Source organism: Lolium perenne, chromosome 1 (assembly GCF_019359855.2).
Source record: "Lolium perenne isolate Kyuss_39 chromosome 1, Kyuss_2.0, whole genome shotgun sequence".
Lineage (NCBI taxonomy): Eukaryota > Viridiplantae > Streptophyta > Magnoliopsida > Poales > Poaceae > Lolium > Lolium perenne.
In genome coordinates this window covers 128,432,111-128,458,697 of record NC_067244.2, presented here as the reverse complement: position 1 = coordinate 128,458,697, position 26,587 = coordinate 128,432,111, and the positions used below count along the sequence as shown (strand labels likewise).

General features: G+C 46.6%; 1 protein-coding gene and 1 pseudogene across 1 annotated transcript; one reads left to right on the top strand and one right to left on the bottom strand.

Moving 5' to 3' along the window:
• Positions 1-1,271: 1,271 nt before the first annotated feature.
• Positions 1,272-22,697, bottom strand: LOC127333261 (conserved oligomeric Golgi complex subunit 8-like; annotated as a pseudogene).
• LOC127301792 (pathogenesis-related protein STH-2-like) lies at positions 12,012-12,872 on the top strand. The gene has a single exon (XM_051332069.2). It carries the CDS (start codon positions 12,114-12,116, stop codon positions 12,609-12,611), a length of 498 nt encoding a protein of 165 aa, XP_051188029.1. The 5' UTR covers positions 12,012-12,113; the 3' UTR covers positions 12,612-12,872.
• Positions 22,698-26,587: the final 3,890 nt, after the last annotated feature.

The window sequence follows — 26,587 nt, the reverse complement described above, 5'->3', positions numbered from 1 at the left end:
GGGGGCCCTCACCTGTGGTGCTTGCGGGGAGGATGGGAGAGATACAGGCAGAACAGAGAGACAGGGGACGAAGGGCTAAGATAACGCTTCAGCGTGACTTGTCGGTGGCAGTCCTTGTAATTTGTAGAAAATACACGGGCATAAAAAAACGGACCAACAAGAAACCTTATTTTCTTTATTATTAGGTATCTTTATCTTTACCTACTAATAAAGGAAGTAAGGTTTCTCCCTAATTTTTTCGTCCGTTTTTTATTTAACCTTAATCATCTGTCAAAATTACATGCCGTGCCACCGCAGTGAATAATGATTCGCTTCGTTCGGCCCATCCGGCAAAAAGAAACACGGGAAAAGGCAACCTCCCACGCACGCCCTCACAAATCGAGGCGGACGCCGTATTCCCCGACCCGCGCCCGGCTGCCGGAACAGAGGGTGATTAATTAGGTCTCCCTACGAGGTTCTCGCCGGACTGCAGGAGCTCGACCAAGGCGAGCAGGACCGTGACCTGCATAATCTCCCGCGGGTCCGCCGCCGGCGCAGCCCTAACCCCACCATGGCCTCAGCGGCTAGGTCCTCTGCCCCGCCCCTTATGCCTTTGGATTGTCTAGGGAGTTCAAGAAAAGCAGCTGCGAGGAATAGAATTGGGGTTCGACAGCTTGAGGAAGCGGCGTTGGGCCCGTTGTGCTGCTGTTGAAGTTGAACCTATCGTCAAGGTAATTGATGCAATCTAGGCAGTGTCTGGCGATGGGCTTTTCTGCTACACATGCGTGGCTCGCCGGCCTGTGAAGACAGTACCGACGGGATGGCCACGATGGAGTGCCTCCCCCGCATCTTGCCGGTCGGGGAAGCTTTGGATTGGCGGCCTCACCCGCATCTTGCCGGCCGGGGAAGCTTGTGGTTGGGCGGAGCTCCGTACCGGCAACGGTGCCATTGTCCGCGGTTCCTCTCTCCCACGGTGAGCATAATAGCTGCAATTCAGGTCATGCTAGATGGAGATAGATCTGATCGATCCCATTACCGGAGGAAGACAGCAACAAGGAGATGAGCAGATGAAAACCTCTGTTTTTGCATAACAAAGACTAAAGTTTACGTAGAAAATTTTGGTACACACTGGTGGTTGCAGTGTACGTAATCCTGAATCACTATTCATGTTTGCAAAAGAATATTGTTGCAGTCCGAACTAATTCTCTGTAGGCATTGTAGTCTTTAATATAGTGTTATGTGCTTATAGCCCCGAATATTTTGAAAAACTAATCTTTGAATCTTCTTCTTCTTCAGTTGACGGGCTTTATTAGGGAGAACTCCATGTTCCTTTGTTTTGTTTGCATTGCATTCATGCCAATTACAGATACACTTGCCCTGCAGGATCTCAGAAAAAGATTTTGCCCTGCCGCGCCTGCATATTCGCTGCCACCGGCGGCTGGACAGACCAGAAAAACAACAATCTCTAGCTGCAACAGATGCCACCGGTTGATCATTTAATAAGTCATAGCGCCACGCATCAGCAAGTATTTTCGTCCTAGAGTTGATTCAATAGAAAGGTATGATCACATTAAACATGTGCAGCTCTCCTGATCATGTTACTCTCCAACTGTTGAATCTTATTTCCATGTGATGACCACATATCGTTATGTATATTTTCAGTAGTACAGATTTTATCCAACGATGGTTTCACATAGCCGGTCGATTTTGTAAGAGCTAATTGCTAATTTGCTCCTGAGTACACCTCTTCAGAGCAACATATTGGAAAGCTAGCTAGCCTGGTAGGAGTTGGCTCTACGAGGCTCTTTTCCATCTAACCCCTGTGCTGATTTGATATGGTAAAGGTAATGTTTTGCATATGCCCAATCTTAAAACGCAGTCCACCCAGCACTTTCCGACGAGCATCATTTACGTTGTGAAGCTAGGTCGATTAATTCTGACAAGACGCACATGTAGGTACAACCCAAGGTGCAACACAGGGAAACAAATACACAATAATGATTGTCATGGATTTCCTGTGTAAGAGGTGAGACCACGCATTCTTTTAGGAACGATGGAATTCAACCATAGAAGCATTGGTCGTCCATACTGGGGACCTCCTTGAATTTTGTTTGTTGTACAAACAGTATTCTTTTGTCCGACAATGCTGGAGACATGGACGTGTTGTTTATGTTCACTAATTCCCTCTCCCTACATTTATGTATTTCACAAAATTTCATTGCAAAGTTTCTGGCAAAACTTCTATACTCCCTGTACTGGAATTTTTGTGACACTGTATTTTAATTTTTTGCAGAGCACCATGGTACACGTGTATACAAAGGAAAATCAAGTTAGTATGTTCAGATTCTTTATGCAAGAAGGATGAGTCAATAAGTTTCAATGTTACTGGAATGAGGTATGTATTTCTTTAATTATAATTTTTGAGAAATTATTATTTATATTTGTCATCCAATTTGTTTTCACATGATCCTAAATTTTCCAAATGCAAGCACCCCCCCCCCCCCCCCCAAAAAAGAAAAGAAACATAACTCACTAAATGTTTAGGGTCTGTTTTATTTTGTTTTTATGGGAAAGATATTTAGGGCCTATTTCGAATGTAAAAGCCTAAATACGTAGAACTAGAATAGTTAAGTTACACAAATAAAAAGTGGTTGGTAGATCATACAGGAGCATGCTCTGGTGTGCCCTGCCAAGGCAGTGTCTTCTCGGTTGAAAGCATCAACCATCTGTATAAGTGGGGAGTATTTCCATTTCATCCAGGTGTGTGATGAAGACAATAACCTTTTGCATCCATCGACAAGATACCAACCAAAATATTCAAAAAACATCAACCGTAGCAACGCAAAGAAATATTTCCTATGTATACTAAGAGACCATATGAGAGAATTTTCTGGTAAGGGATATTTCCTTATATATACTCTGATGGTAAAATTTAGGTTGTGCCAACATTCTTACAAAACGTTATTTTTTACCACTCCCGATGCAACGCACGGGCATATATTTACTATAGATAGATAATAGATACAAACAATAAAGAAACAATTGAATATTCCCCCAAACCAATACATAGAATGAATTGTCCTGCAAGATTTTTTTTTCCAAACAGGTGGGCAAGAAGTCAGCCAAGCCGGCGCAGAGACCAAAGGATCTTCAGTACCTAATGTGCGGTGAACGATGTAGGGTACTCGCTTGATATTATAAACTTATTGTCGTCAGTTGGAAACAATCTTCCATCTACAACACCTAAGTATGCGCTAGACATGCATGGACAGCTAAAATTTCAATGGTGTATTGTATAGATCAACACCAAACACTCTGAGATGAGTTCTTTTGTACACTACAAGACCACGGGCAAACATAAGAACCAAACTGTCGATGAGCAACGTCGAAGATAACCAGAACTTCGACAGACTCTATGAACGAGGTTTCCAAGCAGCTACGTGTTTGTGGGTGGATTGATTTGCGTGTTAACCCCAGCTAATGCGGCATCGCTGGTCACCTCTGGCTCAGGGTTGTCAGTTAAATGTCCATTCTCGGAGGCCACAGTCCCGGCACTCCCGATGGACTGCCCTCTCTTGATACTTCCGACTGCTTTCTCTCGATGCCTTCCCACTGCCTTCTTTCGATGCCGCCTGACTGCCTTCGATCAATGCTGCTGATCCCGGAACTTGACCTTGAAGGTACGGATAACAGCTGGCTGACAGCATCGAAAATGCTACGGCAGTCTTTGATCAGCACCCCTCCATTGGGATAGCATCGTCCAAAGCATGCAACACAATAAGGATATTCGACCCGAGATGAGATGTGCAGTTTATATTTTCAGACATCCCTAAGTTGAAAAAGAAATATTACCGACTGTAATTAATATATGATGAGTTTGAGGCCTTGGACATATTCTGCTCTCTTTCCTTGCATAAGTGCAATTTTTTTCCTTTCGCTACTTCTATAGGTAGTTCTTAATCATATGAAGCTAAAGTTACCTCAATAAATGCCTGTCAAAGTGAGATGAAAAGGGATGGCTCATTTCCCCGCAGCATCCGCATGGCATATCCGACAAGGGACTGAGAAACTGCTTGTAATCCTTTCACCACCTCCTGAGAAAGGACATGCTTCAAGCTCAATGGTGCACATGGTTTTAGCTCATTCATTGCTGCCAAAACACCTGCATCCAAGAGTTCGAAACAAGAACATGTCAACTCGTATGCTTGCTAGCACCGTTCAAGTAAACACATGATGCATAGAAGTTAAGAAGTAAAACTACCATTAACAAACACTGCGAGAGGTGGATGTTCCATTAAAACAGAAGGCGGTGTCACATCATCAGAAGTATCATCCACAACTCCATTTGTGACAAAGCCAATAGACGGCATCGGAACCCAATGATGACAGTCCAGGACAACCTAGCATCAAATGGACAACCTAGCAACGAGAATGAATATAGAGAATTGCAGAGTATAATTCGAAAGAACAAACCACCCAGTAAAGTACCAAATACCTTCTAATACGAATTCATGTTATGGTTAAATAGAGAAGAAATAAATAGGATAGCCACAACAGTTATAACACTTAGTATATAAATGCTTACCTGAAAGTTCTCAACTGCCGTACCCATAATCTTTGAGAACAGTTTTAGAACCACACTGCAAGAAGCACAGGCAACGTCAGCAAATGCAAACACATTTCCAGCAAAGACAATAAATTCCAAAACAATAAACACCAATTAGTTTTCAAGGATTTATGGAAGCATACCACGGAAGTCCAATCCAACCAAGCAAGACCCATTGCACAAAACTGCGAGAAGATCAAGTGATAATAAATTACAAGATAATTGAATTTTTGGTTACTGAGCTACAAAAGCAAGCAAATGTAAATACTCACCGTGCATTGCTCAAGAATGTTTGACATGGACCCACCTTCCGTTATATTTGGCAACATAACTTGAAGAGTGGTGAGATGATTACTAACTTGGTGCATTGCCCAGCTGAAAAGCAGACCACCATCACTGTTCTCTTCACTTCCTGATTTATCATTGTTGATATTACTCGATATTGATTGACAACATTTTTAAACATAAGGCCATAGGCCCGACTTTAAATATAAAGCCATACGGCAACCATAAGAATCTGATACAACTCACCCAACAAGTACTGATACAAAGTCTCCAACCACGGTCTAGGCATAACACATCATAGGATTACACAGCAAATCGAAGACAGGCTAAAAGCAGCTCCCGTGATTGAACTTCATCTTCATGTAGCCTCCGTCCTGATTCTCGCTTGTAGACTCCTAAGCTCGTCCATCGCCACGTCCAGCAGTGGTCGGTTCCTCGGTCTGACCAGAACCTTCCATCTTTGCATATACATAGACATATGGAATATTGCATCAGCGGGGTTGTTGATGAGTTTCCCTTCTATAGCTAACTTGTTTCGGGTGTTCCAAAACGCCCAACATTGAGCCGCGAAGGTGAATCAAGCTAGCCTACGAAGAGACCCTGGGAGACCCTGAACGATGGCGATGACATGACCAACCCCTGTCGGATTCCAATCGCAGTGCAGGAGTTCCCTAACTCCAGCCCACGTCATCCAAGCCAAGAGACAGCTGAACAAGATGTGGTTACAATCCTCTATGTCCCCGCAGAGGGGGCAATCCCCATTAGACGGCCCATTCCGCTTAGACAGATGGATCCCAGAGGGTAGCCGGCTCCTAATGAGTTACCAGGGAAACACTTTAATCTTCGGGGGAATCCTAGCCCTCCAGACCTCCTTAAAGTGTGTTACTGTCGCCCCCTGCTATAGCCTGATTTACATTAATCTCGTGGAGAATTGGCCCTAGGTTTCCAGAGCCCATGTCACCTCATCTCGTTCCTGATCAAAACAGTGAAGGTCAAGGATCCAGCAAAGATTATTCCATTCCACCATTTCTGCCACCCCAAAGGTTCTCCTAAACCTGATACGCCATCCCTCGGAATATCGGACCCCTGCCACCGTGATATATGGGTTGTCGCGGCAGCTAAACAACAGCGGGAAGCTTTCGCGCAATGGACCCCTCCATGTCCACCAGTCAAACCAGAAGTATGTGCGGCGCCCAACATGGGTGATGGGGTGATGACAACGCTTATGCATTATTTATTTCTTGGAGGTGTCTCTTTTGTACAATCTCTTTCACAGTTTGGGTGTTGTCTTCGATGTTCGTTATGGCGTTGATGTGGTGAGTCACGGGTCTTTGTTTTTCTATTTCTCTCTTTTATTTTTTTCTTTGTCGTGTGCATACTTAATTTTTTTGTACATTTTGCTGGTGCAGAGAGTAGGTGTAATTTTTATATTTACAATATTAATATATGTTCTTAATTTAAAAATTAAAACCTAAAAAGTGTGAGTACAAAATATTTTAGGATGCAAATAAAGCTCACCTGACTGAAAATTAGAGTAATTCTTAGTCAGCTGATCTCGTCGGCTGGCTACATGCACGTACGTGATGGCTATGTCAATGTTTAGGCTGGAACGATACCCTCGTCCGGTATCGATTGCGTGTTTATATAGCACAGGAAAAGCCCCTGGCGTGGCATGTACAATACGTAAGGATCGGTGTACTACACCGTATGCCAATACGTAACAACTCTAACAGCCCCCCTTAATCTAAACCTTGGAAAGGTTGAGATTACGCTTAAACTCATCTAGTTTCTTAACAGGAAGCGCTTTAGTAAAACCATCTGCAACTTGATCCTTACTAGAAATAAAACTAATAGCTAGCTGATTCTTAGCAACTCTTTCTCTAACAAAGTGAAAGTCTATTTCTATATGCTTAGTACGAGCATGAAACACTGGATTAACAGATAAGTAGGTAGCACCTAGATTGTCACACCAAAGCCTTGGTTTTTGCTTCAACTTAACTCCAAGTTCTGCAAGAAGAGCTTCTACCCAAATCAACTCAGCTGTAGCATTTGCAAGAGACTTATATTCAGCCTCAGTACTAGACCGAGACACTGTATCTTGTTTTCTAGCACTCCAAGAAACCAAATTAGGTCCAACAAATATGGCAAATCCGCCTGTGGAGCGCCGATCATCGAGGCAACCTGCCCAATCTGCATCTGAAAAAGCACTAAGAAGAGTTGATGAAGATGCTGTAAAAGTTATTCCAAGTTTCATTGTATCCTTCACATATCTAAGAATTCTTTTCACAGCTGACCAATGTTCAGTGGTTGGCGCATGAAGATATTGACACACTTTGTTGACAGAGAAGGACAAATCTGGTCGTGTCAAGGTTAGATACTGTAAGGCTCCAACTATGCTCCTGTCTTGAGACGAATCTTCAGAGCCAAGAGGTGTACCAGCTGTCGAGAGATAATTGTTCAGATGATGACAATGGTGTAGGTGCCGGTTTACATGCAACCATGCCGACTTTAGTAAGGATATCAGTAGCATACTTTTCTTGTGTTAACAACAAACCATTTGGTGTCTTCTTGACTTCAATACCAAGAAAGTAATGTAAGTCACCTAGATCTTTAATAGCAAAATTCTCATTGAGACTTCGAAGAAGAACAGAAATAGCATCATCAGAAGAACTTGTGACTATGATGTCATCCACATATATCAACAGAAATATGACTATGCCTGACTTGGTATAGAGAAATAATGAGGTGTCTGCTCTGGAGGGTGTAAAACCAAGAGTGCAGCTTTAGAACTTAACCTTGAGTACCAGGCACGAGGAGCTTGTTTCAATCCATATAATGCTTTGTCCAATTTGCAAATATAATGCGGAGCATGAGGGTCTTCAAAACTTGGGGGTTGTTTCATGTAAACCTCCTCTTCAAGAACACCATGAAGAAACGCGTTCTTGACATCTAGCTGCCTTAACTTCCACCCTCGAGAAACAGAAATAGCCAAAACAGTTCGAATGGTAGCAATTTTAACCACTGGACTGAAAGTGTCCTCATAGTCAATACCATACCTTTGCTTAAATCCTTTTGCTACTAACCTTGCTTTGTATCTGTCAACTGTCCCATCTGCCCTCCTTTTAATGCGATAGACCCACTTACAATCAATCAAATTTTTCTTGGAACTTGGGGGAACAAGGTGCCATGTTTTATTGATCATCAAGGCATCATACTCCTCTTCCATGGCTTTTCTCCAATTTGAGTCATCAAGAGCTTCAGTCAATGTGCAAGGTTCACCTGTAGACGAAAGCATGCCATACCTGACTGTACCATCAGTGTATACTTTTGGTTTTCTTATACCTTGCTGAAGCCGGGTACGAGGAGGCGACGGTGGTGGTATAGGCTGTTCAGGTGGTGCAGCACTTGCACAAGCAGGGTTTTCGTCCGCAGAAGATTCACCCGCATCAGCTGACGGCGACGGAGAGGCTGTCGACGTGGCGGACGGAGTCGGCGACTCTTCGCGTCCACTCGCAGGGCGCCCCGCGGGAGACTCGGTGACGGGCGGGGAGAGCCAGTCCTGCCTGACCGCGTGGCAGACGGCTCAGGAGTTTGGGCGGGAGATTCTTCCCCGGGCGGCGTGCGTGATTCGGCGGGAGATTCTTCCCCGGGCGGCGTGCGTGATTCGGCGCCAGAGTCAGCGTCAGGATCCTCCTCGGGATCCGACAAAGGCAGAGAATGTTCCTCCTCGTGTCTTGTGCCAGTTCCGTCCGGTTCTGAATCTGTTTCTTCAGTTTCCGTCGCACTTGGAGCACCATTTTCAACACGGTTTTCTTCAGCATTCTCAGGATTCTGCAACACATATGGAACAGGAATAATAGGAGACATATGATCATCAGTGTGTTGTGCAACCCCATGGGAATTTGATGTGAGGGATGTGGGGAGGAGGAGAATTTCTTTCTTGAGGAGAGCACCGGCATTAGGACGAAGTGAAGCAAAAGGGAAAACCTTCTCATCAAAAACAACATCTCGAGAGACATAAACTCGACCAGTGGAAACATCCAAGCATTTTACACCCTTATGAAGAGGACTGTAGCCAATAAAAACACACCTAGTGGAACGAAAAGCAAGTTTGCGTTTATTGTATGGGCGAAGATTAGGCCAACAAGCGCAACCAAAAGTGCGAAGAGCATCATAATTGGGTGTGATATTCAGGAGACATTCAGTTGGACTCTTAAGATCAAGCACTTTGGTAGGAAGAATGTTTATGAGAAATGTGGCGGTAAGAAAGGCTTCATCCCAAAACTTGAGAGGCATGGACGCATTAGCAAGAAGTGAAAGACCAACTTCTACTATGTGGCGATGTTTCCTTTCAGCAGACCCATTTTGTTGATGTGCATGAGGGCAAGAGACATGATGAACAATGCCAATCTTTTGAAAAAGACCATTGAGTTTTTCATATTCACCACCCCAATCAGTTTGCATGGTAACAATTTTCCTGTTAAATTTGCGCTCAACATACTGTTGATAATTGAGAAAAGCTTGATAGACATCAGAACGCTTTTTGAGCAAGTAGATCCAAGTAAATTTACTATAATCATCGATGAAGCTTACATAGTATGCATGTTTCCCAACAGAAAGAGGTGCTGGACCCCATACATCAGAGAACACTTGTTCCAAGGGAACAGTGGATCTACTAGTGGAAACAGGATATGGCAACTGGTGACTCTTGGCAAGTTGACAAGAGTCACATACATAAGGAGTGCTTTCTGGGGTGTAAGCTATATTATTCTTCCTAAGAACTTGTTGAACTATGAATGAAGAGGGATGTCCTAAGCGACGATGCCATGTGGATGAAGACGGCTTTATTGTGAAGTAAGCATGCTTGGAGGATTCACTAGATGTGGGCATCAAGGGGTAGAGACCTCCATAGCAGGGGCCTTTAAACAGGGTTCTTCGTGTTGCCTGATCCTTGATCAAAAAGAAGAAAGGATGAAACTCAATAAAGATGTGATTATCAAGGGTAAACTTGTGAACAGATAACAAATTTTTGGATGCACTAGGAACATGCAATATGTTATTGAGTTGGAATGAGTTATGAGGGGTGCGCAAAACTGAATGACCAATATGACTGATATGCATTCCCGTACCTTCTGCCGTGCGCACACGGTCTTGGCCTTGGTATTTGTCATGTGTAGAGAGCTTGCTCAATTCAGCAGTAATGTGATCAGTTGCACCCGTGTCCGTATACCAATTGGTATCAACACCATATGAAGCAAGATTCGCACCCTTGTCATCACGCTCGCGATCACGATCACGATTGTTCTTCTTATCATCGGAGTAGCGCCACCAGCAGTCACTTGCAGGATGACCATGAATCTTGCAGATTTGACACTCCGTATCAACATAAGGGGTGGGGGCCCGGTCAGACCGCCGGTTGCGACCACGGTCACCACCACCATCACGACGGTCATCACGGCGCCGATCGTCACGGCGGTCATCACGACGCTCGTCACGACGCCGATCATCGCCGCGGCGCCAATTGCCGCGGTCATCATCATAGCGACGATTGCCACGGTCACGGTCATCGTCATAGCGGCGCGGAGTCGAGCGGCCACGGTAGCCACCGTCCCCACCACCACGCGGAGGAGACCGAGCACGGTAGCCTCCATCCCCGCCACCACGTGGAGGCGAGCGACCACGTGGGGGAGGAGTGCGTCCGCGCGGGCGATAATCGCGCTTGGCGACATTGGCTGTTGAAGAGAAGGAGTCAGTAGACTCCTCGACGCCATTGCGCAGGTCATAGGCATACAGCTGATCATAGAGCTCATCAAGGGAGGTGCCCGGGTTGCCATTGACGGAGGTGATGAGCGAGTTGTAGTGGCCCTTGTCAAGGCCATTGAGGACATAGCTGATGACCTCATCTTCATCAAGAGACTTGCCAAGAGCGCCCAGCTCATAAGCGAAGCCTTTCATCTTTGTGAAGTACTCATCAGCCGTCAGGGACAGCTTTTTTGTATTGTTCAGCCGATCTCGAAGATGCTGCACTTTGGACCTGGAGGCAGAAGAAAACATGGCAGTGATAGTTTTCCACGCATCGGCGGTGGAGTGTACATCAAGAACATGAGAGAGGATGTCAGGGGACAGCGAATTCAACAGGAACCGAAGCACCTGCTGATCACGTGCGAGCCATGCACTATAGGCTGGGTTGGGAACGGTGATCTTGTTCTTGTCAGCATCTTCAGCATCCAGGGTCTTGGGCGGTGGACGATCAGATCCATCGAGGAGTCCCAAGACATCAGCTCCGCGAAAAGCTGGGTATACCAGAGCCTTCCACGGGAGGTAGTTGTTGCGCGTGAGGGGCTGTGCCGGAGGGTTGCCGAGAGCAGCAGCCATGGCGGCAGCAGTGTTGTTGGACGAGGTCATGATGAAGGCAAACTAGGTTTTGTTTTCTTGGGTTGTAGGAGCGCGGCGGCTGATAAGAGCGGCGGCGATCTGGTCGTGTTTGTAGGCGGCGGCGGCGGCTTGGTAAGCGGCGGCGGCGGCGATCTTGGTCGTGGGTGTAGGGTTTTGGGTCGTGGGAGCGCGGCGGCTGGCAAGAGCGGCGGCGATCTGGTCGTGTTTGTAGGCGGCGGCGGCGGCTTGGTAAGCGGCGGCGGCGGCGATCTTGGTCGTGAGTGTATGTAGCGGCTTGAGCAGCGGCGACAGATTCGTAGGCGGCGGCGGCGGCTAAGGAGCGGCGGCGGCGGCAGGGTCGTAGGCAGCTAGGTCACGAAGGGAGGTGGCTCTGATACCATGTCAATGTTTAGGCTGGAACGATACCCTCGTCCGGTATCGGTTGCGTGTTTATATAGCACAGGAAAAGCCCCTGGCGTGGCATGTACAATACGTAAGGATCGGTGTACTACACCGTATGCCAATACGTAACAACTCTAACAGGCTATAGGTGCCATCAAAAATCCCTAGTCAGCTGACGAGAAGTATAGTCAACAAAAGAAGTCGCTAGTCAGCACACATGGGAGAAGATTGAACAGCTTCAGCCGGAAATGCTAGAAGTCTAGAACCCGGAATGTTCAACCACACACACACACATGTTAGACCAGGCTTCACATGTTAAGGATTGGCTTCATCCGTCCTCTTGCACCTATAAATGAATGTACATAATCCCTTCTTTGAAAAACACATACACTCATCAGCCATCACAAGTCTGCAAGAACTTGCCAACATCGATTAGTGACTTAGTGTCCACTGACGAACCGACAAGATGGTGGCTGGCTGCGTGATCACCGAGGATTGTGCCCTGGCGGTGTCCGCAGACCGGATGTGGAAGGTGTCCTGCTCCGGTGATGCCTTGGTTAAGACCTGTGCGGGCATCTTCGACTCTGTGGACGTGGAGGGCGACAGCGGCCCCGGCAGCGTCACCACCCTGACGCTCAGCGCAGCGGCAGCGGCGGCGCCAGGTGCGGGCGGCAGCGTGGTCAGAAGCCGTGTGTTGGTGCGCGACGACGCGACGCTGGTGCTAAGGAATGAGATGCTGGAGGGCAGCAAGGTGAGCGGCCAGCTCAAGTCGCAGGTGACCGAGGTAAAGTTCGAGCCGGCCGGGGAAGGCGCATGCGTGGCCAAGTTCAAGGTAGAGTATGAGAGACTCGATGGCGGCGGGGCGCTGAGCGCGGAGGAACAGGCGGAGCTCATCGGGGGCTACCTCGCGCTGATGAAGATAGTCGAGACCTACCTCGTTGCCAACCCTGCCGAGTACGCCTGATTCAGCCCGTGATTTCTCGGAGGTTGGTGTTTGTTTCTTTGCTGGTGGAGTCTGGGCGAAGAATAAAGACGTGATCATGAGTGTATGTGAAGTTTGTGTGAGTGTTTAATCCTTGTTGTATGATTGTGTTTTATTTTGCTTCAAGATATACTACAGAAGTATATGCATATGGTCTGGTTTTGTGGTGAATGTATCATAGATTACATGTATGATGTGTGGTGTCAATAGACTTCAAATGATCAACATATTTCTCTCTCTGAACATCTGACCCATGAACATTTTGTGAGTGATCTGGTAAGTCAAGAACAAGAATTCATTAACATGAGGAGGGCGTGCAAGTAAACCGCTGGATCTTCGATTAAGAGCCATGCTGCTGGTTCTGTTGAAAGGTTTAAGGCCACGCTTTGCTCCCGGCATGCCAGCACATGCGGAGATCAATCTTCTTCCTTTTTGTTTGTCATCGTGAAACTTCCAATTGCCCTTCTTCCTCCTGTACCCGCTTCTGATCTTTATTCATCCATTTATTCAAGGAGATGAGATCCATTTTCTTGCACTCTTGAACCTCCTCCCCTCATGTTCATCTTAAAAGGTTTACAATAATTTAGTGTTGCCGGAGACGCTAAAAAAATCACCCCCCAAGGTCGCACGAGCGGGCGACCCCGGAGGTCAAAACACTGCCCCGTCCCTTCCCTCCATGTTAGAATTTGCCCACGGATCAATCACATGAAACTAGACAAACACACACACGCAAAAAACTCGTGGCCAGGGGCACGTATCGGTGCCCTTCTTTTTATCTTTATTTCTCAATTTGCGGTACAAACTTAGACAGACCCATCGTGTATATATATACGAACGAACCAAAGACTATACAACCGACTCGAGTTGTTACTTTCCTAAACTAGCTTAACCGACTTGATCTTGGACTGATTGGACTCACGAACGATTACTAGACAGACTAGGACACCTAAACTTGGTATAGGTGCCGGTAGCGCCGCCGGGGAAAAGACCCTCGGGGCGTGGCGGCGGCGGGGGCCTCTTCTCGCCGCTGTGGGGGACGGCGGACGGGCTCTCCCCTCCTCGACGCACGCGGCGGCGGCCAGCGCGGATGGTGATGGGCGGCGGCGGCTCTTGCGCTGCGGTCTTCCCCCTCCCCTCCCGTAGGCTTCCACCCGTAGCACACCGGCAGGGGCTGGTGGTGGGCGGCGGCCAGGCCCTCGGTCTGTGCCATGCCCGCCCCCCCCCCCCCCCCCCGCCTCTCGTCGGTGCGTGGAGGCGATCTCGGGCTTCTTCAGCGTCACGAGGGCGCCCGGGGCAGCAACCTTGGGTTCGACAGAGGAGCTGGCTCTCTTCTACGCCGGAGAGGGTCGGCCTGCGGTTGGTGGTGGTGGATCTTTTGATCTATCACCGCGATCCGGCGGCGAGATGGAGGGGCATGGAAGCCGGCGATGGCGTCGCCGGTGGAGGGTTTGATTGGCCAGCCCGGGATGGTCACCGACGTGGGGGTCCGACCTGTATAAAGGCGGCGGTCCTAGGGCCTCTCTTGCGTGAAGAGGAGGACCTACCGGAGGCCTGGACTCGTGATCTGGCCAGGGGTTGAGTTCCGGAAGGCTCCGCCGGCGAATTTAATAGTGCTTTGCCTGGAGTTTGCTGGATCGGAGGTATTCGGTCGTGCGCACCCATGCTTTTATTCCGACCGATTGGTTCTGGAGGGAGCGGCGCGAAGCTCTTTTTCTGTGTTGACATCAAGTGACTATGGATCCATGATGAAAGTCGGAAGAAGAGAATTTTATGAAGGCCGGAGGGGAGGACTAGCTAAGGGAGGTTCAAGTCTTCGCGCTGTTGAGAGACTTGCTTGGTGTTTTGGGCTTCACAGCAGCGGTATGAAAGTGGGGGCGATAACATAGGTGAAGTGCAGAATCCTATCTTTCAGGGGGAAAACCCAAGGTCTGGCCTTAACTGGTTGTGCCTGGCAATGGCCTTGGTGGAGGCATTATTTTGAGAGCGGGGACTATCTTCAGGGTGAAAACCTAAGATCTTTGATCGAGCGACGACGGTGTTTGAGCACTGTTCCCTTCTTGGAGGCGTCGTTTTTTGGAGAGTCTGTAATTCAGGTATTGTCTTGGCGGTGGATGTATTGCTGTTGTTAGGCCCGAGATACTGTAGCGGACTTTTGTTTCTTAGTTTTCTTTTCATTTTTATGGCTGTGTGCATCTGTAGTGCCATTAGGGTGGTACGTTGTTGCAGAGGCAGGGTGTAATTGGTATCTTATTTATATTAATATATTCCCTTTATCGAAAAAAAGGTGAACCGACCTAGACCAACTCCAAACACACGTACACAACTCTAGCAAAATACCAGTACGGCACGGCCGGCCGATTTCTTGATCTTCCTTGCCAAACTAAACTACTAATTCTTAATTAGACTAAGGAAAGATTACTATTGCTAACAATCTCTCCCTAATCTTGACTCTTGGTCTTCCGTGCTTCTCCGATCTTGACTCCTATGCATATATGCGTCTTGTCCGCTCCACGACAAGTTTAATTAGCTCTCCCCAATTTTAACTTGGCGAATTTACGGAACAATTCAAACATGATCCGGACTACCCAGCCACGCTAGCAACCGTGGAACACACCGTCCACCCTAGCGCAATACATGCCGACTACCTCGTGGACTACACCATCCACTCCAGCCTCATGTAGAGACAGGTCCTCATTAAAGAGACTCCCCTTCAGTGGTTTACCGTCCCTTCACATTTGATATTGATCCTCTCGTCGAGACAAGTAGACGACTTGGTTGAGGCACGCTGACAGCTACCCACTATCCTCTTGTTGCGTCTTCGCCCATGGTGATACACCTCACCTGTGGACAGTCCCTAAACCTCCACACGCTTCAACTGCAATGGATCCTCACACAGACAAGCACTTGGACACAACGACGACTCACTGACACGACGACGACCGTACGTGTAGACGTGCATACACTTGACTCTTTGATTCATCGGACTCCTCCGAAGACGACCTTGACGAAAAACCCGCGGACGACGATCTTGACGAGACTCCCGGTACCACACCTTGGCACCACAGCCCTCTCCCATCAACGATCATCCACCACCTCGCCTCGCCAACGACAACCCACTGTCGTCACCTCCTTGTCGCTCAACCAAGCGACGATCGCCGCTGCCTCGCTGACGACAACTTGATCGCCGTCTCCACCCGGCCGCTCCGCCGAGCAGCGGTCGCCCGCCCCGAGGCGCTAGTAGGGTCGCCTCCCCGGGGCAAGCGCAGCTTCAAATCTTCGACCTCGCTTTGATACCAATTGTTGGAATTTTCCCACGGAGCAATCACATGAAACTAGACAAACACACACACGCAAAAAAACTCGTGGCCTGGGGCACGTATCGTGCCCTTCTTTTTCTCTTTATTTCTCAACTTGCGGTACAAACTTAGACAGACCCATCGTGTATATATACACCAACGAACCAAAGACTATACAACCGACTCGAGTTGTTACTTTCCTAAACTAGCTTAACCAACTTGATCTTGGACTGATTGGACTCACGAACGATTACTAAGCAGACTAAGACACCTAAACTTGGTATAGGTGAACCGACCTAGACCAACTCCAAACACACGTACAACTCTAGCAAAATACCAGTACGGCACGGCCGGCCGATTTCTTGACCTTCCTTGCCAAACTAAACTACTAATTCCTAATTAGACTAAGGAAAGATTACTATTGCTAACACTCCTGGCCGCTGCCACCGCCGAGGCTGGCGGTTGTGGTGGCGCCCGACCGTCAAAGGGCGGTAGACAGGTCTTGGCGAGCCCCATCGGGCCTTCCTCGCGCGGGACGGGACGATAAGCTGGGTGGCGCGCGGGGGAGGGGTCAAGCGGCAGCGCGACAAGTTGGAGCGGAGGTGATGGTCGGACGTCTTGGTGGGGACGCCTGCGTGCGAAGCGGGGGCCGGAGGCGACGGTGCATCGTGGCGGCAATGTAGCCTGGATGTCTCCCCTCTTCACCATTGTAGCAGAGAGGGCGATTTGTTGGACTCCCCGGCTGAGACACCTCTTCACCGTCGATCCGTCGGATCCTTCACCCTCCGGAGGCCGCTCCGGCGGCGGGAGGGTGGGGGGTCCCCGCCTCACGGCTGTAGATAAGGTAGTTGAGGGTGGGGCTGCAGCCAGCGACGCCTTGGAGAAGGAGGGGTTGTCGGTTTTGCTTCCTGTGCAGGTGGGCGTCTTCTCCGACTCCGGCGCTTCATGGAGCTCCGTGGTGGCTCACCGGCATGCCTGCCACCCGCGGATTGGTGGATCTGCGACGTGTGTCGTGCCCCGGCCAGATCCTGAGTGGTGTCGGATCTGGGATATGAAGAAGAAGAAGGTGGCTGATGGTGTTGACCTCGTCGATGGCGGCGGCGATGCAGGGCGGAGGCTCTCTCGAGCCGAGTGGCGTCGACTTCCCGTCCGTGCAGGGGATCCTTCCGTTCCAAGGCTGAGGGAAGGTGGTGCGGCGGCGCGCCGGCGTGACGTTCTCGTCTTCGTCTACGGCATCGGGGTCTGGAGGGCCCTAGTTGTAATTTTTTCTTTGCTCTGGACCGTTCTGTAAGAACTGTTGGTTAATACAATCAGTGCTTTCTCGCAAAAAAATAAAAGTAAAACTAACCATGAACAAACACTGCGAGATGTGGATGTTCCATTAAAACAGAAAGCGGTGTCACATCATCAGAAGTATCATCCACAACTCCATTTGTGACAAAGCCAATAGACGGCATCGGAACCCAATGATGTCGGTCCAGGACAACCTAGCATCAAAAGTACAACCTAGCAACGAGAATGAGTATAGAGAATTGCAGAGTATAATTCGAAAGAGCAAACCACCCAGTAAAGTACCAAAGACCTTCTAATATGAATTCATGTTATGGTTAAATAGAGAAGAAAGAAATAGGATAGCCACAACAGTTAAAACATGTAGTATAGAAATGCTTACCTGAAAGTTCTCAACTGCCGTACCTATAATCTTTTTGAACAATTTTAGAACACACTGCAAGAAGCACAGACAACGTCAGCAAATGCAACACATTTCCAGCAAAGACAATAAATTTCAAAACAATAAACACCAATTAGTTTTCAAGGATTGGAGGAAGCAGACCACGGAAGTCCAATCCAACCAAGCCAAGACCCATTGCACAATACTGCTAGAAGATCAAGTGATAATAAATTACAAGATAATTGAATTTTTGGTTACTGAGCTACAAAAGCAAGCAAAGGTAAATACTCACCGTGCATTGCTCAAGAATGTTTGAAAGGGACCTACCTTCCGTTATATTTGGCAACATAACTTGAAGAGTGGTGAGATGATTACTAACTTGGTGCATTGCCCAGCTGAAAAGCAGACCACCATCACTGTTCTCTTCACTTCCTGATTTATCATTGTTGAATATTGCTCGATATTGATTGACAACATTTTTAAATATAAGGCCGTAGGTCCGGCTTTAAATATAAAGTCATACGGCAACCATAAGAATCTGGTACAACACACCCAACAGGTACTTACCCAACAAGTAGTGATACGAAGTCTCCAACCACGGTCTAGGCATAACACATTTACACATCATGGGATTACACAGCAAATCGACAACAGGCTAAAAGCAGCTCCCAAGATTGAACTTCATCTTCATTTTTTCGATCAAGAGCATATATTAATATCGCAGAAATATCAATTACATCCAACCTCTGCAACAACATCATGCCCTAATGACATAAAGGATGCACACAGCTAAAAAAAGAAGAATTGCAGAAAAGAAAAGTCCTGCTACACAGATCGAAAACTTGATACAGCAACAATGACACCACCAAGACAATACCAGAAGATAAGCTTCTCCATAAGCGACGCCTCCAAGAAGGAAACAATGCACAAGCGTTATAGTCGCCCGATCATAGATCTTAGGTTTTCACCCTGAAGAAAGTCCTCCTTCTCAAAACAATGCATTCAACAAGAACATTGCCAGGCACAACTAATTAAGACCAGACCTTGAATTTTCACCCTGAAAGATAGACCTATGAACTTCTCCTGTGCCCCCACATGCAAGTCGTTGTTTGAAGTCACGAAGCTCCAAGCCAAATCCACCGCACCACCAAGATCCGACCACCATTGCTCTTCCACCGATCTCGGCTTTCATGACCTTCTCTGCAGCACCGTGCAAAGAAAACGAGCTCCATGATATTAACAGCCAGCAGAGCTTCGAAGCGCTCCCTCTGAAACCAAACGGTCAGATAAGAAACATGGGTGCGCCCGACCGAAAACACCCAATCAAGCAATCTTGAGGCATTGATCGGAAGGATCCCCTGCACGGACGTGAGGGGCGACGTGGCGGAGTATTCACGACCCGGGGGCTGAACTAATCCTTGCGGTACTACCCTGAACTTCATCTTCATGTAGCCTCCATCCTGATTCTTGCCTGTAGACTCCTAAGCTCGTCCATCACCGCATCCAGCAGCGGTTGGTCCTTTGGTCTGACCAGAACCCTCATCTCTGCATATACATAGACATATGGAATATTGCATCAGCGGGGTTGTTGATGAGTTTCCCTTCTATAGTTGACTTGTTTCAGATGTTCCAAAGAGCCCAACATTGAGCTGCGAAGGTGAACCAAGCTAGCCTACGAAGAGACCCCGATAAACCCTGGATGATGGCGATGAAATGACCAACCCCTGTCGGATTCCAATCACAGTGCGGGAGTTCCGTAACTCCAGCCCACACCATCCTAGCAAAGTGACAGCCAAACAAGATGTGGTTAGAATCCTCTATGTCCGCGCAGAGGGGGCAATCCCCAATAGATGGCCATTCCGCTTAGCCAGCTAGACCCGGCTCCTAATGAGTTGCCAGAGAAACACTTTAATCTTGGGGAACCCTAGCCCTCTAGACCTCCTTAAAGTGTGTTATTGTCACCCCCTGCTACAGCCTGAGGTACATTGATCTCGTGGAGAATTGGCCCGAGGTTTCCAGAGACCATGTCACCTCATCTCCTCCTGATAAAAGGGTGAAGGTCAAGGATCCGGCAAAGATTATTCCATTCCACCATTTCTGCACCCCAAAGTTTCTCCTAAACCTGATATGCCACCCCTCGGAACTTAGGACCCCTGCCACCGTGATATATGGGTTGTCGCAGCAGCGGAAAGCTTTCCCGCAATGGACCCCTCCCTATCCACCAGTCAAACCTGAAGTACGTGCGACACCCATCATGCACTCGGTGCCTTGCCCCCAATTTGAAGTACCATTTAATCTTTTGTATGACATTCCAAAATTGTGAGCCTCTCATTGGCACCCAGCAAAAAAAGGTCATCCTCCCCCAGGTATTTGGCCCTAATAAGATCTGCCCAAAGACCCTCCGCGTTCTGGTAAAGTTTCCATATCCATTTGAGCATCAGAGCAATGCTCACAAATTTCGTGTTGAGGATTCCCAATCCCCCAAACTCACGCGGTTTGCACACCGTGGCCCAATCCACCATGTGGAATTTCCGCTTATTTCCTACTCCCTCCCTGAAAAATCGGGATCAGACCTTGTTCATCAGTCTGTGTGTAGTATCATGGAGCAGGTAAACCCCCATAGCAAATATCGGGAGGCTCGAAAGGCACGAATTCGTCAGTTCCAGCCTGCCCGCCGAGGTAAGGTAAATTCATTTCCATGGGTCAACCCTATGACACATCTTCCCAGTGAGAAAGTATCAGTCGGCTACTGACAAGGATTTACCGAAAACCGGCAGCCCAAGATAGACATGGGTAGAGAACTTATCCTACAGTTAAGGCCATTTTCCACCCTTAGCTTCTCCCCCTCCGTTACTGAAGCAGCACAAGGTTGTGGAGGAACAGCTCCACCGTGTTGCTACAATATGGACATCACAAATGTTGAAGGAACCGCTTCAACTAGGGGTGTAACCTAGATATTGCTCTAGGGGCGGTGTTGTCAAGAGTTTAGTTCAAACTCTCAACACACAAGATCTAATCCAAGATCTAAAACAAGAACACAAAGCCCTCTTTATTGATAGGTGGATAGTACATAGGCTGGTTACGTAGGTAGAGGTTGGACCTCTATTTATAGGATGCATGAGCCTTCACCACTTAGCTCCACTTACTGAAGTGTTCTAGAAACACTACATAAGCTAGGGAAAGAACTACAGATATCCTAGTTACAACTTATACTAGAATATTCTGGAAACCACTACAACTCACATAACTAGAGGACCATATTATCTAGAATATAGTAGAAGTGTGTAGAAGCTAGTATTGGATCTTAATTCTATTTTATTTTTATTTTATTTTATCTACTGTCCCGCATCATCCTCCCCTGGTTGTTTAGAACTCGACTTCGAGTTATCTTCATAGAATGCTTGTTCTGGATGATAAAGAGCCAAGTCTGCCACATTGCATGAGTTGGATATTTCCATCTCAGCTGGAAGATCTATCACATAAGCATTATCATTTATCTTCCTTAGAATATAGAAGGTCCATATTTCCGCCGTCTATGCTTCCCTTTAACATCTAATGGTGGTGTTTCTTTTCGGAGGTATACCATCACCTTATCACCAACTTGGAATGATTTTAGCCTCCTTTCACGGTCACTTTTCTCCTTCTCCTTGGAGCTATTACGATTTGATTGGTTTGGTAGAATGGTGATCGTCCGCTTGTTCGAAGTGAAAGAGTAAGAATTTTCATTCCCTTTGTGTGTTGTATTCACATCAAATTGGCAATGTCTCCCAAGAAGAACATGGCTGGCATCCATATCAACAACACCACATAACACACTTGAGCGATAGTACTTGCCCAAAGAGAGTGGCGGGGTGCATTGTTTGGTGACCCTCCTCATATCCACTCCTTTCTTGATCCATCCAATAGTGTAGGGGTTTGGATGATAATGTGTCTCAAGCTTAAAATGGTTCACCAAATTCAGAGAGATCAGATTTTCACAGCTGCAACTACCAATCGCTAATTTGCATACCTTGCCATTCACCGTGCATTTTCTCTCAAATATTTTCTTCTGTTGTGTGTGTTTTGTGTTGTCGGGTTGTGGTGTTAAGCACAAGGGACGCTGAATCACGCATACCACATCTTCTCCCTCTTCTTCACAGATATCTTGTCCTTCTACACCTTCAGATTCACATTCATCATCATCTTCGCCATCATGGATTGTGGTATTGACCAATTTCCTCAATGGGCAGTTGCTAGATACATGTCCCTCTTCACCACATTTATAGCATTTTATCACAGGCTTTGCCGTACTCTTACCTCCGGCTTGCTTTGCGACAGTTTGTTTTGCATCAGGTTGAGCGGTCTCTTCTTCCGTTCCGTGGGAGTGACTCCTAGATGAGTCTTCCATATGAGAATATGGAGCCTTACTTGCCTTTCTTTCCTTTACCAATCTCTCTACCTTTAATGCTAGAGCTTGTGCTTCATCAAGGGACCAAATTTGCTACATCATCAAACAATCCTGGATAGCATCATTGAGACCAATGATGTACCTTGCAACCTGTTGATCTTCAGTTTCACCAAGGTGGCACCTCACTTGTAGTATTAGGAACTCCTCTATGTATTCTAAAATGGTCCCATTTCCTTGAGCGCAATTCTCCCTTTCAAAAGATTCTTCATCTCCTGTCAAGATCTCACACGAGGTTCTCCTCTTAGCCTGCGATCTTCTTGAAGGCGATGCCACCATGCACCAGCTCCTCCTTTTAGCTTGTATGCAACCAAAGAAACTCTACGATCTTCCGGAATATTCATAACCTCAAAGAAAGTATCCACCTCATACAACTAATCAAGGCACCACTCAATATCAACATTTCCATTAAAAGTGGGGATCTCAGCTCTCACCTTGTCTGTATCCCTCTCATATGTAGAGCTATGTACTCTCGGATATCTATAGAGATCGGGTTCTTCAAGGCCCTCGTCATACATTTGCCTCCTTGAAGTACGCTGAACAACACGTGAATGATGTGGTTTTGCTTCAATACGACCTCCCATTCTTCGACGCCTATCATCTGCCTCCTTTGATGAATCTTCATTGGCAACAGGAGGAACACCCTTTCTTACCATCTCAACTAGCTGAACAAATCTGCGGTTAAGGTCTTCATGGGGAGTTTGGGTTTGTTGATCTACAACATCCACTCTTTACCCCAATTCCTCCATTGCTTGGTGCAGCTCTCAATGAGGAGACCAACAGCTGGATCGGATCATCAAGGCTCTGATAACACCTTAAGCAGCACAAGGTTGTGGAGGAACAGCTCCACCGTGTTGCTACAATGTGGACGGCACAAAATGTTGAAGGAACTGCTTCAACATGCTGCGCTAGATATCGCTCTAGGGATGGTCTTGTCAAGAGTTCAGTTCAAACTCTCAACACACAAGATCTAATCCAAGATCTAAAACAAGAACACAAAGTTCTCTTTATTGATAGGTGGATAGTACATAGTCTAGTTACATAGGTAGTGGTTGGACCTCTATTTATAGGATGCATGAGCCTTCACCACTTAGCTCCACTTACTAGAGTGTTCTAGAAATACTACATAAGCTAGGGAAAGAACTACAAATATCCTAGTTACAACTTATACTAGTATACTCTGGAAACCACTACAACACACATAACTAGAGGACCAATATTATCTAGAATATAGTAGAAGTGTGTAGAAGCTAGTATTGGATCTTACTTCTATTTTATTTTTATATTATTTTATCTACTGGCCCTCATCATCCTCCCCTAGTTATTTAGAACTCGACTTCGAGTTATCTTCATAGAGTGCTTGTTCTGGATGATAAAGAGTCAAGTCTGCCACATTGCATTTTTTGGATATTCCCATCTCAGCTGGAAGATCTATCACGTAAGCATTATCATTTATCTTCCTTAGAACAGAGAAGGGTCCATATTTCCTCCGTATATGTTTCCCTTTAACATCTAATGGCGGTCTTTCTTTTCGGAGGTATACCATCACCTTATCACCAACTTGGAATGATTTTAGCCTCTATTCGCGGTCACTTTTCTCCTTCTCCTTGGAGCTATTACGATTTGATTGGTTTGGTAGAATGGTGATCTTCCGCTTGTTCCAAGTGAAAGAGTAAGAATTTCCCTTCCCTTTGTGTGTTGTATTCACATCAAATTGGCAACGTCTCCCAACAAGAACATGGCTGGCATCCATATCAATAACATCACATAACACACTTGAGGGATAGTACTTGCCCAAAGAGAGTGGCAGGTTGCATTGTTTGGTGACCCTCATATCCACTCCTTTCTTGATCCATCTAATAGTGTAGGGGTTTGGATGATAATGTGTCTCAAGCTTTAAATGGTTCACCAAATTCAGAGAGATAAGATTTTCACAGCTGCAACTATCATTCACTAATTTGCATACCTTGCCATTCATCGCGCATTTCCTCTCAAATATAGTCTTCTGTTGTGTGTGTTGTGTGTTGTCGGGCTGCGGTGTTGAGCACAAGGGACGCTGAATCACGCATACCACCTCTTCTCCCTCTTCTTCACATATATCTTGTCCTTCTACATCTTCAGATTCACATTCATCATCATCTTCGCCATCATGGATTTTGGTTTTGACAAATTTTCTCAATGGGCAGTTGCTAGATACATCTCCGTCTTCACTACATTGATACCATTTTATCACACGCTTTGCCCTACTCTTACCTCTGGTTTGCTTTGTGAAAGTTTGTTTTGCATCAGGTTGAGCGGTCTCTTCTTCCATTTCGTGGGAGTGACTCCTAGATGAGTCTTCCATAAGAGAATATGGAGCCTTACTTGCCTTACTTGCCTTTACCAATCTCTCTACCTTTAATGCTAGATCTTGTGCTTGATTAAGGGACCAAAATTTCTACATCATCAAATGATCCTGGATAGCATCGTTGAGACCATTGATGTACCTTGCAACTTGTTGATCTTCAGTTTCACCAAGGTGGCACCTCACTTGTAGTCTTAGGAACTCCTCTATGTATTCTAAAACGGTCATATTTTCTTGAGCACAATTCTGAAACCGGATAAATAGGATCTAATCGTAATCTGCGGGAAAAAATCTCCCTTTCAAAAGATTCTTCATCTGCCGCCAAGATCTCAAACGAGGTTCTCCTCTTAGCGTGCGATCTTCTTGAAGGCGATGCCACCATGCACCAGCTCCTCCTTTTAGCTTGTATGCAACCAAACAAACTCTACGATCTTACGGAATATCCATAACCTCAAAGAAAGTATCCACCTCATACAACCAATCAAGGCACCCCTCAATATCAACATTTCCATTAAAAGTGGGGATCTCAGCTCTCACCTTGTATGTATCCCTCGCATATGTAGATCTATATACCTTGTGGAGCCCGTATGTCAGAGCTTGGTGGGTCCCTGGTCCCAACCCCGTCGGGCCCACATGTAGCCATGGGACCTACTGGATTCACTATGAGTCCCACCTGTCAGCTACGCGTCATGGTGTCCTTGGGCCAGATTGGCTGACTAAAGGCCCAAGGCCTATTTATTCAGCTTGAACAAAGACACGCAGAGGAAATTAATCGTCCTACGGTGGCTCGTGTAACGTGTGACTGTCATTTATTCGTGAAATTTTTGTGGGCTTATGTTGGCATGTCTATCATGCACACAGCGCTGGTCCTTTAGTTGGCTATCCTCAGCGGCCTAGTAGCCACGGCCACTACGCGGTAACTATCATGTGCCCAAAGAGGAAATTACCTTGCTGGCTTACTGTTTGGTCGACGAGTGACCTACCATGTAGATTGATGGCCGCCTGCCGCTGTGAGGATCTCGGGGTAACAAAATTTACAAACTGAAGTTTGGAAATCTATTGGGGAGAACAATTGTGTTGCCCTTGTGTGCCCTTCCGAAAGACTCTCAAGCAGGTCTGCAGGAGACGAACTAGGATTGCTTATCAATACTAACATCTGGGTTCAAGTACATTCCGTATAGAAACAAAATAGAAAACAATATAACAGAAACAACAAAAAATAGGAAATGAAACAGAAACAGAAATAGAAACCAAAACAGCTACATCATCTAACTGGGTGGGCCCATACCAGGCCCGGGTTATTCTACATCCCTATCATGCATTCAGGATTTACGCACAGCTGGGCAACAACTGTTGTGGATCAGATCGTGGTACTCCTGAGGCCTTGTACAACTTGTTTTTTGGTCTGTGCCATAATCACATCGAACAAGTTGTGGAAGGTCTAGACTCCAGAAAACTTGATCGCTCTAACAGCCGATATCAATGCGTAAGATGAAAAGGAACCAAATCTCTGAATAAATACAGAAAGTACAAATATAACTAAATGCCAACTTTCATGGATTTCAGTTGTCATCTATTCATCATGGCATTCATCTCAGATGTGAGTACATCATTCTAGTGTTTGTCTGGGCGGGAAAAGGAATTCATATATTGGCATAGCCAACACAACGGGATGGTGGAAATTCATCATTTGAGTCAAAACCACCTCCTACTATGCTTGTGTGAAATACACGATATACTTCCGAGGATAGCATCAACCAATAGATGCAGCGTAAAAACAAACACAAGCACACTACTTAAGTGACAAAAGGATTTACGTGGAAAACCACCTCAACTTGAGGGAAAAACAACAGGTGTGGACGCAAGCTTCACTATAAGCAACCTAGGTACAGAGTTTTGCAACCTGCTTTGCCAAGCCACTGCTCCCCCTGAATGGGTAACCAAATATTCAGAAGTGGACTTTGTGCCATCAATATCTCTAGCCAAATCTGAATCTGAAATCAGCAGTGACTCTTTACCACCAAAACAAATCGTCATATTTGTAGTGCCCGGAGATATCTCAAGATGTTGGACAGAATATGGGCTACATTCTATCTAGAAGTCTGTCTTCCTATTCTGGCCCATGTGGCCCATTAGCCCAAGTGACCTGGGATGGTATATAAGTGAGGCTGGTCTGTTAAAAACCCTAAGACATAACATAGC

Excerpts from the sequence above, each read along its gene's own strand:
- LOC127301792 (XM_051332069.2), top strand. The coding sequence starts at position 12,114 with ATGGTGGCTGGCTGCGTGATCACCGAGGATTGTGCCCTGGCGGTGTCC.